This window comes from Rhinoraja longicauda, chromosome 40, assembly GCF_053455715.1.
Source record: "Rhinoraja longicauda isolate Sanriku21f chromosome 40, sRhiLon1.1, whole genome shotgun sequence".
NCBI classification, from domain to species: domain Eukaryota; kingdom Metazoa; phylum Chordata; class Chondrichthyes; order Rajiformes; family Arhynchobatidae; genus Rhinoraja; species Rhinoraja longicauda.
This window is the reverse complement of record NC_135992.1, coordinates 16,939,249-16,956,285: the sequence shown is the minus strand read 5'-3', so window position 1 is coordinate 16,956,285 and position 17,037 is coordinate 16,939,249. Positions and strand designations below refer to the sequence as shown.

At 57.4% G+C, this 17,037-nt stretch overlaps 1 protein-coding gene across 1 annotated transcript; it reads right to left on the bottom strand.

Moving 5' to 3' along the window:
• Positions 1-540: 540 nt before the first annotated feature.
• On the bottom strand, positions 541-15,798 carry LOC144611538 (liprin-alpha-3-like). The gene is made up of 5 exons (XM_078430683.1): positions 15,660-15,798; positions 8,805-9,298; positions 3,352-3,452; positions 2,923-3,087; positions 541-610 (listed from the first exon to the last, which is right to left on the bottom strand). The coding sequence occupies exons 2-3, from the start codon at positions 9,036-9,038 to the stop codon at positions 3,375-3,377; spliced, it is 312 nt and encodes a 103-aa protein (XP_078286809.1). The 5' UTR covers positions 9,039-9,298; positions 15,660-15,798; the 3' UTR covers positions 541-610; positions 2,923-3,087; positions 3,352-3,374.
• Between the last annotated feature and the right edge of the window lie 1,239 nt (positions 15,799-17,037).

Here is a 17,037-nt window from a genome sequence, read left to right as displayed (position 1 = left end):
ACCTCATACAGGGGGGGCACCTCATACAGGGGGGGACACCTCATACAGGGGGGGCACCTCATACAGGGGGGGCACCTCATACACGGGGGACACCTCATACAGGGGGGGCACCTCTTACAGGGGGGGCACCTCGTACAGGGGGGACACCTCATACAGGGGGGGCACCTCATACAGGGGGGGCACCTCATACAGGGGGGCACCTCGTACAGGGGGGGCACCTCGTACAGGGAGGACACCTCATACAGGGGGGGCACCTCATACAGGGGGGACACCTCATACAGGGGGGGCACCTCATACAGGAGGGGGCTGGTGGACCTCCAGTGGTACGTTCTCATCGAGGGTCCCATCGTCCCGTTAGGTGGACCCTCGGGTGAGGGAGAGCGAGGGACGGGGGGTGGGGAGGGAGAACTCTCTCCACACCCAGCTCCTGCAATGCCGAGTGTCCAGCCATGAGCCAGATGGGGTAGCGGGGATTTGATTGGTATTTGGGACAGCAGGGACCTGGTGGGCCGAAGGGCCTGTCTCCACACTCACATCCTGGGACTTTGGATTCCAGCTCCTCCTCCAGTATCGAGACCCTCTCCAGCGCCACACGGAGCCGCTCCCGAACCTGCCGGGCACACAGCAGGTTGGTGTGTGTGCAGTGTGCATGGGCAGTGTGTGTGTGCGTGTGCGTGTGGCAGTGTGCATGTGGCAGTGTGCGTGTGGCAGTGTGCGTGTGGCAGTGTGCGTGTGGCAGTGTGCGTGTGGCAGTGTGCGTGTGGCAGTGTGCGTGTGGCAGTGTGCGTGTGGCAGTGTGCGTTGTGGCAGTGTGCATGTGGTCACATGTCACAGTGCATGTGTGTCATAAGATCATAAAGTTATAAGTGACATGAGCAGAATTAAGACATTTGGCCCATCAAGTCTACTTCAACATTCAATCATGGCTGATCTATCTCTCCCTCCCATCCCCATTCTCCTGCCTTCTCCCCATAACCCTGACACCCGTACCAATCAAGAATCTATCTACCTCTGCCCTAAATATATCCACTGACTTGGCCTCCACAGCCGTCTGTGGTAAAGAATTCCACAGATTGACCGCCCTCTGACTAAAAAAATCCTCCTCATCTCCTTCCTAAAGGAATGTCCTTTAATTCTGAGGCTGTGCCCTCTGGTCCAAGACTCCCACTAGTGGAAACATCCTCTCCACATCCACTCTATCCAGGCCTTTCACTATTTGGTAAGTTTCAATGAGGTCCCCCCTCATTCTTCTAAACTCCAGCAAGTACAGGCCCAGTGCCGACAAACACTCAACATATGTCAACCCACTCATTCCTGGGATCGTTCTTGTAAACCTCCTCTGGACCCTCTCCAGACCCAGCACATCCTTCCACAGATGTGGGGCCCTAAATTGCCCACAATATTCCAAATGCGGCCTTATAAGCGTCTGTTTTCCCTGTTTTCGTATAATAGCCCTCTTCAAATAAATGCTAGCATTGCGTTTGTCTTCCTGACTACCAATTCGACTTGCAAATTAACTTTTTAACTCCCAAATCCCTTGCACGTCCGATTTCTGGAATCTCTCCCCATTTAGAATATAGTCGACGCCTTTATTCCTACTACTAAAATGCATGACTCCACACTTTGCTGCACTATATTCCATCTGCCACTTCTCTGCCCACTCTCCCAACCTGTCCAAGTCCTTCTGCAGTCCCTGCTTTCTCTACACTACCTGCCCCTACACCTATTTTCCTATTATCCACAAACTTGGTCACAAAGCCTTCAATCCCCTCGTCCAAATCATTAATATACAATGTGGAGGGTAGCGGCCCCAGCACTGAGCCCTGCGGATCTCCGCTGGTCACCGGCAGCCAACCAGATAAAGCCCCCTTATTGCCACTCTTTGCCTTCTGACATCCAGCCAACCTGCTGTCCACGCTGGTATCTGCCCTGTGATACTATGGGCTCGCATGTGGCACCTTATCAAAGGCTTTCTGAAAATCTAAGTAAACAACATCTACTGCCTCTCCTTTGTCTGCCCTGCTATTTACTTCTTCAAAGAATTTCAGCAAATTTGTCAAGCAAGACCTCCCTTTCACAAAGCCATGCTGACTTTGGCCTACTTTACCTAGAACTTCTAGGTACTCCGTAACCTCAGCCTTTATAATAATGGACTCTTAAATCCTCCCAACCACCGAGGTCAGACTAACCGGCCATAGTTCACACTATCAGCGGGATAATATTGGCAATTTTCCAATCGTCTGGAACCACTCCTGACTCTAGTGATTCTTGAAATATCTCTATGAATATCTCCACAATCTCGAAAGGCACCTCTTTCAGCACCCGAGGGTGCAGTCCATCCGGACCAGGTGACATCCCCCTTTCAGCTTCCCAAGCACCTTCTCCCAAGTAATAGCCACTCCACTAACCCACCCCCGACTCTCTTGAATTTCAGGCACGTTGCTGGTGTCTTCCACTGTGAATGAGTTGCATCAGTCAACTGAATTGAATAATTCAACTCCTCTGCCATTTTTTATTATCCATTATCACTTCTCCTGCATCATTCTCCAGTGGCCCAACTTCCGCTCTTGCCTCTTTCTTACTCTTTAAATAACTGAAGAAACTCTTGCTATCCTCTTTTATATTATTGGCTAGCTTACCTTTGTATTTCATCTTTTCCCCCATGTTGCCTTTTTAATTACCTTCTGTTGTTCTTTAAAAGCTTCCCAATCCTGTAGTTCCCCACTAAGATTTGCAATGTTATACACTTCCTCTTTTAGTTTTATGCTCTCCTTGACTTCCCTTGTCAGCCACGGTCGCCTAATTCTCCCCGAGAATCTTTTTTCTGGGTAGAAGGGGGGGGGGGGAGGGGGGGGAGGGCGGGTGGGAGACAGGGGGTGGGAGATGCAGTGGGAGATGGGACGAGGGAGGGGGAGATGGCACCTTCTCATCCAGAGCCTTGTGATGCTCGAAGAGTGACTTGAGGGCCTTGAGCACCTCGACCTCACTGGAGACGCCGGCCGGAGACTGGGCTTGCCGTTTCACCACCGTCATCCGCAGCGACCGCTCGTGCCGTGACACCAGGCACTCCAGGTGCTCCAACAGCAGCTGCAGGCAACACCACAGCTAAACCAGGCGCAGTAATGCAGCAAACAGAGCGCATGGCCGCAGCAATGCAGCTACGGGCATGCAATAACACAGTAACGCAGAAACACATTACGCAAGGGCGCAGCAATGCAGGAATGCAAACAGCTGTGACCACAGGCCGCCTGGGCGGGCGGCGCGGGGTGGGCCGGGGTGGGCTGAGCCGGGCCGAGCCGGGGTGGGCTGAGCCGGGGTGGGCCGGGTTGGCCGGGCCGGTGATTCACTCACCCGTGTGTTGTTCCTCTCCGCTTTCAGCTCCGCGATCTCCTCCTCTCGTTCCAGCAGCTGCTCCTGCACAGGTTCAGCTCCTTGGTGAGGACGGCAAACTCCTGCAGAGCGGCAGGGACAAGACAGACAGTGGAAGGTTACACCGAGTCCACACAGAGGACCAGGGGGGTTAGAGGGAGACCACACAGAGACCAGGGTGGGTTAGAGGGAGACCACGCAGAGACCAGGGGGGGTTAGAGGGAGACACGCAGAGACCAGGGTGGGTTAGAGGGAGACCACGTTGAGAGGATAAGGTGACCACAGGGAGGTGAGGTGAGGGGACGGGGCAAAGGAAGCTTGGTCCCAAGTGAAAGCTTTCCCCAGGGGGCAATATCATGGACCAGAGGCAGGGCTTTAGGGTGGGAACAAATATTCACACAGAGGGTGGTGGAACGCACTGCCAGGGGAGGTGCTGGAGGCAGACACGATAGTGGCTTTTAAAAAGCACCTGGATTTGGAGGGATATGGATCATGTGCATCAGGTCGGTTTAACAGCACCGTGTTTTATATTACGCCAGTGAGACAAAAATCTCTGGATTTTCAGAAAGCCCGATTAGATGCCACACGTGAGGCTGCTAACAATGAGAGCCCACAGTATCAGGGGGCAGGTACCAGCATGGACAGCAGGCTGGCTGGATGGCAGAAGGCCAAGAGTGGCAAGGAGGGGGCTTTCTCCGGTTGGCTGCCGGTGACCAGCGGAGATCCGCAGGGCTCGGTGCTGGGGCCGCTGCTCTTCACGGTGTATATTAATGATTTGGACGAGGGGATTGAAGGCCTTGTGACTGAGTTTGCGGATGATAGGAAAATAGATGGAGGGGCAGGTAGTGTAGCACCTGATCACAGGCGGGGCCCCAAACACAACACGCGGGGGTTCCCCCACAACACGCAGCGTCCACAGCACACGCGGTTCCCCACAACACGCGGTGGCCTCACTACTTCCCACACGCGTTTAGCAGCAACACTACAACAGATTCACTGCTCGGCAACGGTGCTAAAACCAGAATCCCCCGACTGGGTGGCAATCTGCTGCCATCTGCATCACCAGCCGCATGGGGGTGGGGGGGGGAACTCAGTGGGCCAGGCAGCATCTGTGGGAGAACATGGATAGGTGACGTTTCACAGAGTGCTGGAGTAACTCAGCGGTCAGCAGCATCTCTGGGGAACATGGATTGGTGACAGTCAGGTCGGGACTGGATGGACGATGATATTCCTCTTTGCCACCAGTGTTCCTTAGTGTGTAGGGAGTGGATGGGAAAGTGGGATAACATAGAACGGGCAATGCTGGTGGTGAGTAAGTGGTGGGCCGAATGGCTAGTTTCCACACTCTATCTCTAAACTAAACCCTGCTGTTCCTGATGAATCTCTGAGCATCAGAATCTCAGAACGTTATCGCCAATGTCTTGCCCACCTTGTGTGTTGGACAAAGTCCCCAAGATGCTTCGAGAAATCCCAGAGAGTCGAGAACCAGAGGGCATAGGTTAAAGGCGAGAGGGAAAGAGTTAATTGGTACTTGAGGGCAGATAGTTTTTACATCAAGGGTGTGGGTGTTTGCCAAACACAGACAGACAGGTGGGACTGATGTAGATGGGGCATGCTGACTAGCATGGATGTTGGCTGAATGGCCTGTTTCCATACTGTGTGGCGCACTCTCTGCCTGCCAGCTGCACTCTGCAGGTGGAGCAGCACTGACGTCTGTGCCAATGTTACCACGCAAACACGCTCCGGCACATGCTAAAGACGGCAGGAGAGTTGCCGGAACATTCTCCCGGGTCCTGGCCGGTGTCCGAGCCAAGTGATTAAACGCACACGTGCTCCTCCTACCGTGCCGTGTGCCAGCTGCCCTTTGCCAAACAAACCCTGCCTCAACAATCATCTCTCAGCTTCAGACCCGTCTGGAATCCAAAAGGCACAGAAGGATTTTATGCCGAGTTATTCTTAATATGTGTTCTGAGGATCTGAGAATGTTCATGCCTGGAATCAGCGCGGTTATTCCCACATCCCCCACCCCCACCCCCACCCCCATCCCCACCCCCACCCCCACCCCCACCCCCATCCCCATCCCCTCCAGAGAAACAGGTGCCCACGTCTCAGAAATCCCCGGCCAGGACTCACTGCTGCTGCCCACCCCTGCCGTGTCCACATGCCACACGTACCTCCACCCCACGTCCACACGCCACACGTATCTCCACCCCGCTTCCACACGCCACACGCACAGTCCACACGCCACACGTACCTCCACCCCTGCCGTGTCCACAGGCAACATGCACCGTCCACCCCGTGTGCACATGATACACGCCCCCTCCACCCCGCGTCCACACGCCACACTGCACCGCACTGACACTATCTCTACCCCACCGTGCTGAGAACTTGCACAATCTGTTGCACATTTTCACCCAAACCTGGTCAAGGTCAGGGTAACAAGGATGTTGGCCGAGTGACCGGTGGTCCGCTGGTCGGCGTTGATGGAGGGGGGGGGGGGGGGGGGGGGGGGAGCCGTAGAGTGGCGGCGCGGTGAAGGGTGTAGGTGCACGGGGTTACGGAGAGAAACAGGAACCCACCACAACAGCTGGACAACATACAGATGTGCACATCCCTACACCAGCTGTGCCCCAGGGTAAACCGTGACCAGACCCACCCCCCCCTCCTCCCACAATGAAGGCATTGCTGCCAAACCAAACTCTCACGCCAGGCTCAGCCCCGCCATTGCCACTGAAACACATCTGCCATCGCTTCACCCATCTGCTGAACTAATCCATTCCTCATCTCAGCACCTACCCCCCCCTAGCCACTCCCCCTCCACCTCCCCTACACCCCCCTCTACACCCCCACCACCCCTCCACACCCCCCCACAACCCACCCCCTCCACACCCACACCCCCCCTCCACACCCCCACTACCCCTCCACACCCCCCACACCCCCCTCCAGACGCCCCCTCCACACCCCCACCCCTCTCCACACCCCCCTCCAGACCCCCCTCCACACCCCACCCCCCTCCACACCCCCACCCCCCTCCACACCCCCACCCCCCTCCACACCCCCACCACCTCCCCTCCACACCCCACCACCTCCCCTCCACACCCCCACCACCCCTCTCCACCCCCCACCACACCCCCACCCCACCTCCACACCCCCACCACCCCTCCACACCCCCCTCCAGATGCCCCCTCCACACCCCACCCCTCTCCACACCCCCACCCCCCTCCACACCCCCCTCCAGACGCCCCCTCCACACCCCCACCCCCCTCCACACCCCCCACAACCCACCCCCTCCACACCCACACCCCCCCTCCACACCCCCACACACCCCCACCCCCCCTCCACACCCCCCTCCAGACGCCTCCCCCACACCCCATCCCCCTCCACACCCCCACCACCCCCCACACCCCCCTCCAGATGCCCCCTCCATACCCACCACCTCCCCTCCACACCCCCACCAACCCTCTCCACCCCCCACCATACCCCCACCCCCCCTCCACACCCCACCACCCCTCCACACCCCCCTCCAGATGCCCCCTCCACACACCCACCCCTCTCCACACCCCCACCCCCCTCCACACCCCCACCCCCCCTCCACACCCCCCTCCAGACGCCCCCTCCACACCCCCACCCCTCTCCACACCCCTACCACTCCCCTTCACCCACCCACCCCCCCTCCACACCCCAACCCCCCCTCCACCCTCCTCCACACCCCCTCCACACCCCCACCCCCCCTCCACATCTCCTCCACAACCCCCCTCCACATCCCCTCTGCACTACCCCCCTCCACCCCTCCACACCCCCACCCCCCCTCCACCCCTCCACACCCCACCCCCTCCTCCATACCGCCACCCCCCCCCCTCCACATCTCCTCCACACCCCCCCCGGCTCACTGACACCCCACGTCTGGGTCTCTGCCCCGCGTTCCCCCGGTCTCTGCAGCCCCCCCTCAACATGCCCCGTGCACCTGTCACTGGGCCAGCCAGCAGCGATGGACAACCCCCCCCAAACTGGAGCACCATGGACAAGAAATGCAGATGCCCGTTTAAATCGAAGGTCGACACAAAAATCTGGTGTAACTCAGCGGGTCAGGCAGCTTCTCTGGAGAGAAGGAATGGGTGACATTTCCGGTCGAGTCTGAAGAAGGGTCTCAACCCGAAACGTCACCTAAACTGGAGCGCCCTCCACTCCAAACCAGCAAATCAAACGGTGGGAATGGATCGCGTATCATTGGCATCTTTCCAATCACAATCTATGTAACTGCTCGACTGTAAACCCGGCCAAGTGTTTGAGATATCAACATCTCTGGATTCCAAATGATCTCACCATCTTCAGCAAAGCCCCCCCTCGTCATCCCACACCCCCCCACCGGCACCTTCAGCAAAGCCCCCCCTTGTCACCCCACACCCCCCCCACCGGCACCTTCAGCAAAGCCCCCCCTTGTCACCCCCCACCCCCACACCAGCACATTCAGCAAAGCCCCCCCTCGTCACCCCACACCCCCCCACCGGCACCTTCAGCAAAGCCCCCCTCGTCACCCCACACCCCCCCACCGGCACCTTCAGCAAAGCCCCCCCTTGTCACCCCACACCCCCCACCGGCACCTTCAGCAAAGCCCCCCCTTGTCACCCGCCACCCCCACACCAGCACATTCAGCAAAGCCTCCGTCCCGTTGTACAGATGTTGGTGAGGCCCTACGTGTGGCGCCCCCACGCTCCCTACCTGCCCCCCACCCCCCCCCCCCCGCTCCGTACCTGCACCCCACCCCCCCCCCCGCTCCGTACCTGCACCCCACCCCCCCCCCCCGCTCCGTACCTGCCCCCCACCCCCCCCCCCCGCTCCGTACCTGCACCCCACCCCCCCCCCCCCGCTCCGTACCTGCACCCCACCCCCCCCCCCGCTCCGTACCTGCACCCCACCCCCCCCCCCCCCGCTCCGTACCTGCACCCCACCCCCCCCCCGCTCCGTACCTGCACCCCACCCCCCCCCCCGCTCCGTACCTGCACCCCACCCCCCCCCCCCGCTCCGTACCTGCACCCCACCCCCCCCCCCGCTCCGTACCTGCACCCCACCCCCCCCCCCCGCTCCGTACCTGCACCCCACCCCCCCCCCCCGCTCCGTACCTGCACCCCACCCCCCCCCCCCGCTCCGTACCTGCACCCCACCCCCCCCCCCCCACTCCCTACCTGCACCCCACCCCCCCCCCCGCTCCGTACCTGCACCCCACCCCCCCCCCCCCCCACTCCCTACCTGCACCCCACCCCCCCCCCCGCTCCGTACCTGCACCCCACCCCCCCCCCACTCCGTACCTGCCCCCCACCCCCCCCCCCCGCTCCCTACCTGCCCCCCACCCCCCCCCCCCCCGCTCCCTACCTGCCCCCCACCCCCCCCCCCCGCTCCGTACCTGCACCCCACCCCCCCCCCCCCCCACTCCCTACCTGCGGCAGTGCGATGCTCAACTGCCTCTGCAGCGAATCCTTCTCGTGTCCGAGCTGCCGTAGCCGTAGTTGGGCGCCGGACAGACTGTCCTGTGTCTCTCGCAGACTCTCCAGCAGCCGCTCCCGCTCGTTCAGCATGTTCACCATCAGCTGCTCAAAGTTCCCATCGTCGGCCCCATACTGCGAGCCGCGGCGGTTATCCTCGTTAATGGTCGGCATCACCTCGCACATCATCTTGTCCCCGTCACACCATCGGCAACCTCCGGCAACAGACGGGGTCTACCGGGGTCCAGGACCACCGGGGATGGACGGCGCGGTGACCGCGGCGATCACCGGGGATGGAGAGAGGCTCCACGAATGTCCAGGGACCTCTGGCCCGGCGATCACCGGGGATGGACGGCAGCTCCGGGAATCTCCAGGGGACGGACAGACAGATGGACAGGCGGTCGGCAGGCACCGGCAGTGGGCGAACGTCAGGCCCGGGTGGAGGGAGGCTGTGGACAGAATCACCGAGCATTAACCAGCATCGCTCCATTGTCACCGCGAGACTTAGCCCTCTCCCACAAGGGAAATATATTCCACCCCCCACCCTCCCCCTCAGTAATCAGGGACCTGTATCCCTCCCCCAGAAATGATGAGAGAACAGCAGAGGCAATACATGGGCCCCCTGCCCCCAGAACCCTTGCCCCTGACCACTGGCCCATTGCCCCCTGACCACTGGCCCCTTGGCTGGTGGATATTGGAGCTGCCATCTCACAGGGACGTGGACCAAGTCCCGACTGCCTAGGCCAACGCGACAAGAGAGAAACACTTTCTGCCCCAATATTTTCACTGATGGTTCTCAGTGAACGAATGCGAGCAGCTCCTGGTTGTGTCTCGTTCACCGAATGTCAAGGTCTGAACACACATCCCACACACAGTCCAGAACCACAAAGCCACAACTCAAACCCACACGTGGAGGCCACAGAATCTCTCTTGGTTACACAAATCCCACAACCTACTCCAATCCAAACCACCAGCTGCCCACAGTATGGCAGCCACACACAACCCCAGACTCAATCACCCACACCTTCATCCCCCACCACAAGCAGATAGAATGTAGTCTTGCCTCAATGTCCAGAGTCTACACCAGGGGCTGTGCACAGGTTTGGTCTCCTTGTTTAAAGAGACATGTCTTTACACATAACATAGAAACATAGAAAATAGGTGCAGGAGTAGGCCATTCGGCCCTTCGAGCCTGCACCGCCATTCAATATGATCATGGCTGATCATCCAACTCAGTAACCTGTACCTGCCTTCTCTCCATACCCCCTGATCCCTTTAGCCACAAAGGCCACATCTAACTCCCTCTTAAATATAGCCAATGAACTGGCCTCAACTACCTTCCGTGGCAGAGAATTCCACAGACTCACCACTCTCTGTGTGAAGAAATGTTTTCTCATCTCGGTCCTAAAAGACTTCCCCCTTATCCTTAAGCTGTGACCCCTGGTTCTGGACTTCCCCAACATCGGGAACAATCTTCCCGCATCTAGCCTCTCCAACCCCTTAAGAATTTTATATGTTTCTATAAGATCCCCCCTCAGTCTTCTAAATTCCAGCGAGTATAAGCCTTTCTTCACATGAAAATCCTGCCATCCCAGGAATCAATCTGGTGAACCTTCTCTGTACTCCCTCTAAGGCTAGAATGTCTTTCCTCAGATTAGGAGACCAAAACTGTACACAATACTCCAGGTGCGGTCTCACCAAGGCCCTGTACAACTGCAGCAGAACCTCCCTGAGCCCAGGTACAAGAGCTGATGTTACGTGAAAAACTGGTGTTTAAAAGGTGAATTTCACCTTGCTTCAAAACTTCCCTCACAAGAACAAGAGGATTCGGCCAAATGATCGACTTCAGTCTGAAGAAGGGTCTTGACCCAAAACGTCACCCATTCCTTCTCTCGAGAGATGCTGCCTGACCCGCTGAGTTACTCCAGCATTTTGTGATACCTTCAGGAAGCGAAGTGGTACACATACCCCAGCCAAAGTAGAGATGGTTGAAAATTTCAAATTCCTAGGAGTCAATATCACCAACAATGTCTCCCCAACCACCTATATTGAAGCAGCAACCAAGAAAGCACACCAACGCCTCTACTTCCCGAGAGGGAGTAGGGAGTTTGACACGTCCCCTACAACTCTCACCAACTTCTACAGCTGCGTCACAGAAAGCATTTTATCAGGATGCATCATTACTTGGTTTGGGAACTGCTCCACGCAAGACCGCAAGAAATTGCAGCGAATAGTTGACACAGCCCAGACCATTACACAAACCAACCTCCCTTCCATCGCCCCTATCTACACCTCACGCTGCCTCGGCAAGGCCAGCAGCCCAGACCATCACACAAACCAACCTCCCTTCCATTGACTCCATTTATACCTCACGCAAGGCCAGCAGCCCAGACCATCATGCACACACACCAACCTCCCTTCCATCGCCCCCATCTACACCTCACGCTGCCTCAGCAAGACCGGCAGCATAATCAAGGACGAGTCACATCCTGGCCACTCCAGTGATGGAGGGGGTCTTGGACAGCACTGGGACCATGCAGGATCAGGTTACTGGTGACAGGCGGCACGTCAACAGACCAACAAGAGCCACCAAGTGCCAACGGAAACCTGGCACGGGACTGGAGTGGGGGAAATATTCTTGGAGCAAGTTGTCATGAATTGGGGAGCAGGGGTTATGATGCAATCTGTCCTTCCATTACATCAGATAATCGAGGCAAAGTTGATGGGGGTATGGCAGGAAGCCTCTACTTTCCTGCACCATTTATCCTTGACGTATTAATTCAGCAAATTACCCCCAATGGGAACATTTAACTAATTTGTCCTCTGGGAGTATGACAAGCCAAAACATTAAAAAGCTTATTCTTAAATATGAGAATGGACCACAAGCTTAATCCCAAATCATTCTGAGTGAAGTGACCTGCTATTCGCTGGTCAGCGATCTTGCCCCAGGAAGGGGGGGTTAGTTGTAACAACTATATTGCCCTCACATGGGCCAGTGCTATCACCTTGGACAATACTGGTGGGGTGGGCATTACATTAGATACCAGGACTCATGGCACGGAGGTTTGTCGTGGTGAAGCTCCCTTCAATAGCAAGAACTTTGTCCGTGGATAGGCAACACCGGCTGCTCACCGAGCCCATGTCTCTCATATGGAGGCAGTGCCGATGGTGACGTGCTCAGCACCTTGACCAGCACCCTCACCATCAACGCCTCACCTTGACCAGCCCTGTCACCTTGATCAACACCCTCACCTTCACTAACGCCTCACCTTGAACAATGCCTCACCTTGACCAATGCCTCACCTTGACCAACGCCTCACCTTGACCAACACCCTCACCTTCACTAATGCCTCACCTTGACCAACACCTCACCTTGACCAACACCTCACCTTGACCAACACCTCACCTTGACCAACGCCTCACCTTTGACCAATGCCTCATCTTGACCAATGCCTCACCTTGACCAACACCCTCACCTTTGACCAACGCCTCACCTTTGACTAATGCCTCATCTTGACCAACACCTCACCTTGACCAACACCCTCACCTTGACCAACGCCTCACCTTGACCAACGCCTCACCTTGACCAACACCCTCACCTTGACCAACACCCTCACCATCATCAACGACAAATAGTGAAAGGCTTGGATAGAGTGGATGTGGAGAGGATGTTTCCACTAGTGGGAGAGTCTAGGCCCAAAGGGCACAGGATAAAAGGACATGCGTTTCAAAAGGAGATGAGGAGGAATTTCTTTAGTCAGAGGGTGGTGAATCTGTGGAATTCTTTGCCACAGACGACTGTCGAGGACGTCAGTGGAGATATTTAAGGCAGAGATTGATAGATTCTTGATTAGTACGGGTGTCAGGGGTTACGGGGAGAAGGCAGGAGAATGGGGTTAGGAGAGAGAGATAGATCAGGCATGATTGAATGGCGGAGTTGACTTGATGGGCCAAATGGCCTAATTCTGCTCCTATCACTTATGAATGAGACCCCCAGCTGCAGAGTAAACACCGGCCTCCAGGGGCCATGGGGAAGGTGAGTTTGTGCACCTGGCTCCGAGCTCCAGTCACAGGAGGGGCCACTGCAGCAACAAGAAGCCAACAAACCATTTAATCCCAAACACACCCAGAACCACGACTGGCAGTGGTCCCGTGCATCCAGCCCCATGGCATCCAGTGGTCCAGTGCATCCAGCCCCACTGCATCCAGTGGCCCAGTGCAGCCAGCCCCACCACATCCAGTGGTCCCGTGCAGCCAGCCCCACTGCATCCAGTGGCCTAGTGCCGCCAGCCCCACTGCATCCAATGGTCCAGTGCAGCAAGCCCCACTGCATCCAGTGGTCCAGTGCACCCAGCCCCACTGCAGGCAGCTGTCCAGTGTAGCCAGTCCCACTGCATGCAGTGGCCCAGTGCAGCCAGCCCCACTGCATCCAGTGGCCCACTGCAGCCAGTCTCACTGCATCCAGTGGCCCAGTGCAGCCAGCCCCACTGCATCCAGTGGTCCAGTGTAGGCAGTACCACTGCAGGCAGTGGTCCAGTGCAGCCAGACCCACTGCAGGCAGCGGTCCAGTGCAGCCAGCCCCCACTGCATTCAGTGGCCCAGTGCAGCCAGCCCCACTGCAGGCAGTGGTCCAGTGCAGCCTGGCCCACTGCATGCTGCCATCCAATGAATGGATGTGGCAGAGAGGGAGGGAGGGCGATTGACCGCAGCATCGACACGCTGGCATCCGAGAGATGGACATCCCAGCAGGTCAGAGGTCATGGAGTGACCCCTCACTGCCCGGCCCGTCTCCCACGCGTGTCCATGGCGTGACCTCAGCACCACCGCGCTCCGACTTCCCACCAAAGAACCCAATGAATAAATACATGACCGTGGAAACATGTGCCACGGATACGTGACCACGGATACATGTGCCATGGATACATGTGCCACGGATACATGTGCCACGGATACATGTGCCACGCATATGTGACTGTTGATACATGTCCGTGGATACGTGTGCCATTGTTTATGACATTGCATGTGTCACGGAGACACACCAGAGGGGGAACCTGCTGCAAATCCCCACACAGCCAGTGTCCAGATACACACATGATGTGTGCACATGTATGTACAGCACATATATGTATAGTTGTCTCATGTTACACCATGAGCGTACAAGTGTTCGCCCGATGGGCAGCACCAATCAGAGGACTACAGAGCCATACACACACTGACAGTGTCCCACACAGTCACACACACACACACACACACACACAGATATACACACACACACACACACACACACACACAGACACACACACACACAGCCACACACAGACACACACACACAGACATACACACACATACACACACAGACACGCACACAGATATACAGACACACAGACAGATACACACACAGACACATATATACACACACACAGACACACACACATATATACACACACAGCCACACACACACACAGACACACAGACACACAGACACACACACAGACACACAGACACACAGACACACAGACACACACACAGACACACAGACACACAGACACACACACAGACACACAGACACACACACACATATACACACACAGACACACACAGACACACACACAGACACACACACATATATACACACACACAGACACACACACACACACACACACACAGACACACACACACACACACAGACACACACACACACACACACACACATACACACACAGACACACACACACACACACACATACACACAAAGACACACACACAGACACAGACACACACACACACACACACACACACACACACACACAATCACTGCAGAGGCTACTCGCGGCCGCCCAGCGCTCTACCGGTTCATCGTCACCACGGGCTCCGGATCAAGAACCCACCCCGGTCCTGACAAACGCTGCAGTTTAACGCGAGCCGGTGCCCATCGCGGGCAGACAATCGAATCCAAATGTATAAATCATCGAGAGTCAAGACGGCGGGTCAGCAGCTGCAGGTATTAGGGAAAATGCTGCATAAAGTAGCGAGAAGGTCCAGGCTTCCCCCGATTGAGCTGCACACCGACTGACAGCGGTCCGGGAAAATATACTGGGTGTGTTTCTCCAAAGAAAAAGCCAGAATGTTGGTGCACAGCCTGATGTATGTGGCATGTGTGGGGTGTGTGGCCATCTCGGCGTGTACACGGCACCCATATGTACACATATGTATGGGGTGTGTGGCCATCTCGGCGTGTACAAGGCACTCATATGTACACATATGTATGGGGTGTGTGGCCATCTCGGCGTGTACAAGGCACTCATATGCAGATGGGAAGACAAACTCGCGTTTTGTTCCAAATTCTAACCTGAAACCATCAGCATTTCTGCAGAAGGCACAAAGATTGTATCTGCCTCTGTCGAGTTGTGTCTAATCAAATGCATAATGCATTTCACACAGAGATGCTCGCTCACTCGCTCCTCGCCCTCCCATGAAAAGCAACACACTGGCCCCAGCCCCACAACCCACTCATTCTAAATCACCTCGGAGGAGGGAGGGGGAGATTGCAACATTTTTAAAAAACATGCATAATCCCAAGTGATCGCACTTCCCTTCCTCGTTTCTATATATTTTTTACAAATGAAAAGAGGTGAGGTGTGGAGGAAGGGAAATGAAGCCGTGAGCATGATGGGCGCAACGTAGAAACCATCACCAACAAACGGACACAAGACTGATGACCAGACCTCAGTGTGCCAGCTATTTATTCCGATTTAATCCTTAAACGCCTCTGATCGCACAGTATATTATAATTGTAGATGATGTACTTACATTTACAAGCCGGGCTGTTCCCAGCCCCTGTCTCAGGCTGCCCCAGCTTGTCTCCCTGCGCCGACAGGGGGGCGGGATGTACAAGCAACTATTATTAAACTCCCCCTCCCAAAAATATGGATGAGATGCCTCGCTCATGCACTGCTTGCCATTGAAGCGGCGAGGCAACGACTCCTCCCTCATTCCCTCCCCCCCTCTCTGTATCTCTCTCCCTCTATCACACCTTCCCTCTCTCCCTCCTCTCTCCCACCCCCCCCCAGTATCTCTCTCCCTCTATCACACCTTCCCTCTCTCTCTCCCGCAGTCACTCCACCTTCCCTCTCTCCCTCCCTCCTTCCCTTCACAGTTTCTCTCTCTGCCCCTCTATGTCTCCCTCAGCCTCTCTCTCTCTGCCCCTCCTTCTCTCTCTCTGCCCCCTGTCCCCCACAGTCTCTCCCCGGCCGGTCCCTGGCTGCGGGGTGCTGGTCCCGGGGTGCTGGGTGCTATTCCCGGGGTGCTGGGTGCTGTTCCCGGGGTGCTGGGTGCCGGTCCCGGGGTGCTATTCCCGGGGTGCTGGGTGCTGTTCCCGGGGTGCTGGGTGCCGGTCCCGGGGTGCTATTGCCGGGGTGCTGGGTGCTGTTCCCGGGGTGCTGGGTGCCGGTCCCGGGGTGCTATTCCCGGGGTGCTGGGTGCTGGTCCCGGGGTGCTGGGTGCTGTTCCCGGGGTGCTGGGTGCCGGTCCCGGGGTGCTGTTCCCGGGGTGCTGGGTGCTGGTCCCGGGGTGCTGGGTGCCGGTCCCGGGGTGCTGGTCCCGGGGTGCTGGGTGCCGGTCCCGGGGTGCTGGTCCCGGGGTGCTGGTCCCGGGGTGCTGAGTGCCGGTCCCGGGGTGCTGGGTGCCGGTCCCGGGGTGCTGGTCCCGGGGTGCTGGGTGCCGGTCCCGGGGTGCTGTTCCCGGGGTGCTGGGTGCCGGTCCCTGGGTGCTGGTCCCGGGGTGCTGGGTGCCGGTCCCGGGGTGCTGGTCCCTGGGTGCTGGGTGACGGCGGCGCCAATGTGAGGCGAGGCCCCGCCCAGCACCGCAGAGCGCGGGGGCCGGGCTTTGTGTGAGTGACGGCGGCCCTGGCCAATGGGGAGCGGGCGGGGCGGGGCCTACAAAACGATGATGTCATGCTAGAGAGTGACGTCATCCCCGGGCTGGGCCAGGCGCGGTTAAAGCGGGTTACAGCTGGTGACCTGGTTAATGCAGGTAACCTGGTTAAAGCAGCTTATAGCTGGTGACCTGGTTAAAGCAGGTTATAGCTGGTGACCTGGGGTGGTGACCTGGTTAAAGCAGGTTCTAGCTCGTGACCTGGTTAAAGTGGGTTAAAGCTGGTGACCTGGTCAAAGCGGGTTAAAGCTGGTGA

Bases quoted from the DNA above. Each gene is read 5' to 3' on its own strand.
- LOC144611538 (XM_078430683.1), bottom strand. From the start codon at position 9,038: ATGATGTGCGAGGTGATGCCGACCATTAACGAGGATAACCGCCGCGGC. The intron at 3,453-8,804 runs GTAGGGAGTGGG...GCCGCTCTGCAG, and splicing joins TGAGCATCGCACTGCCGCAG to GAGTTTGCCGTCCTCACCAA.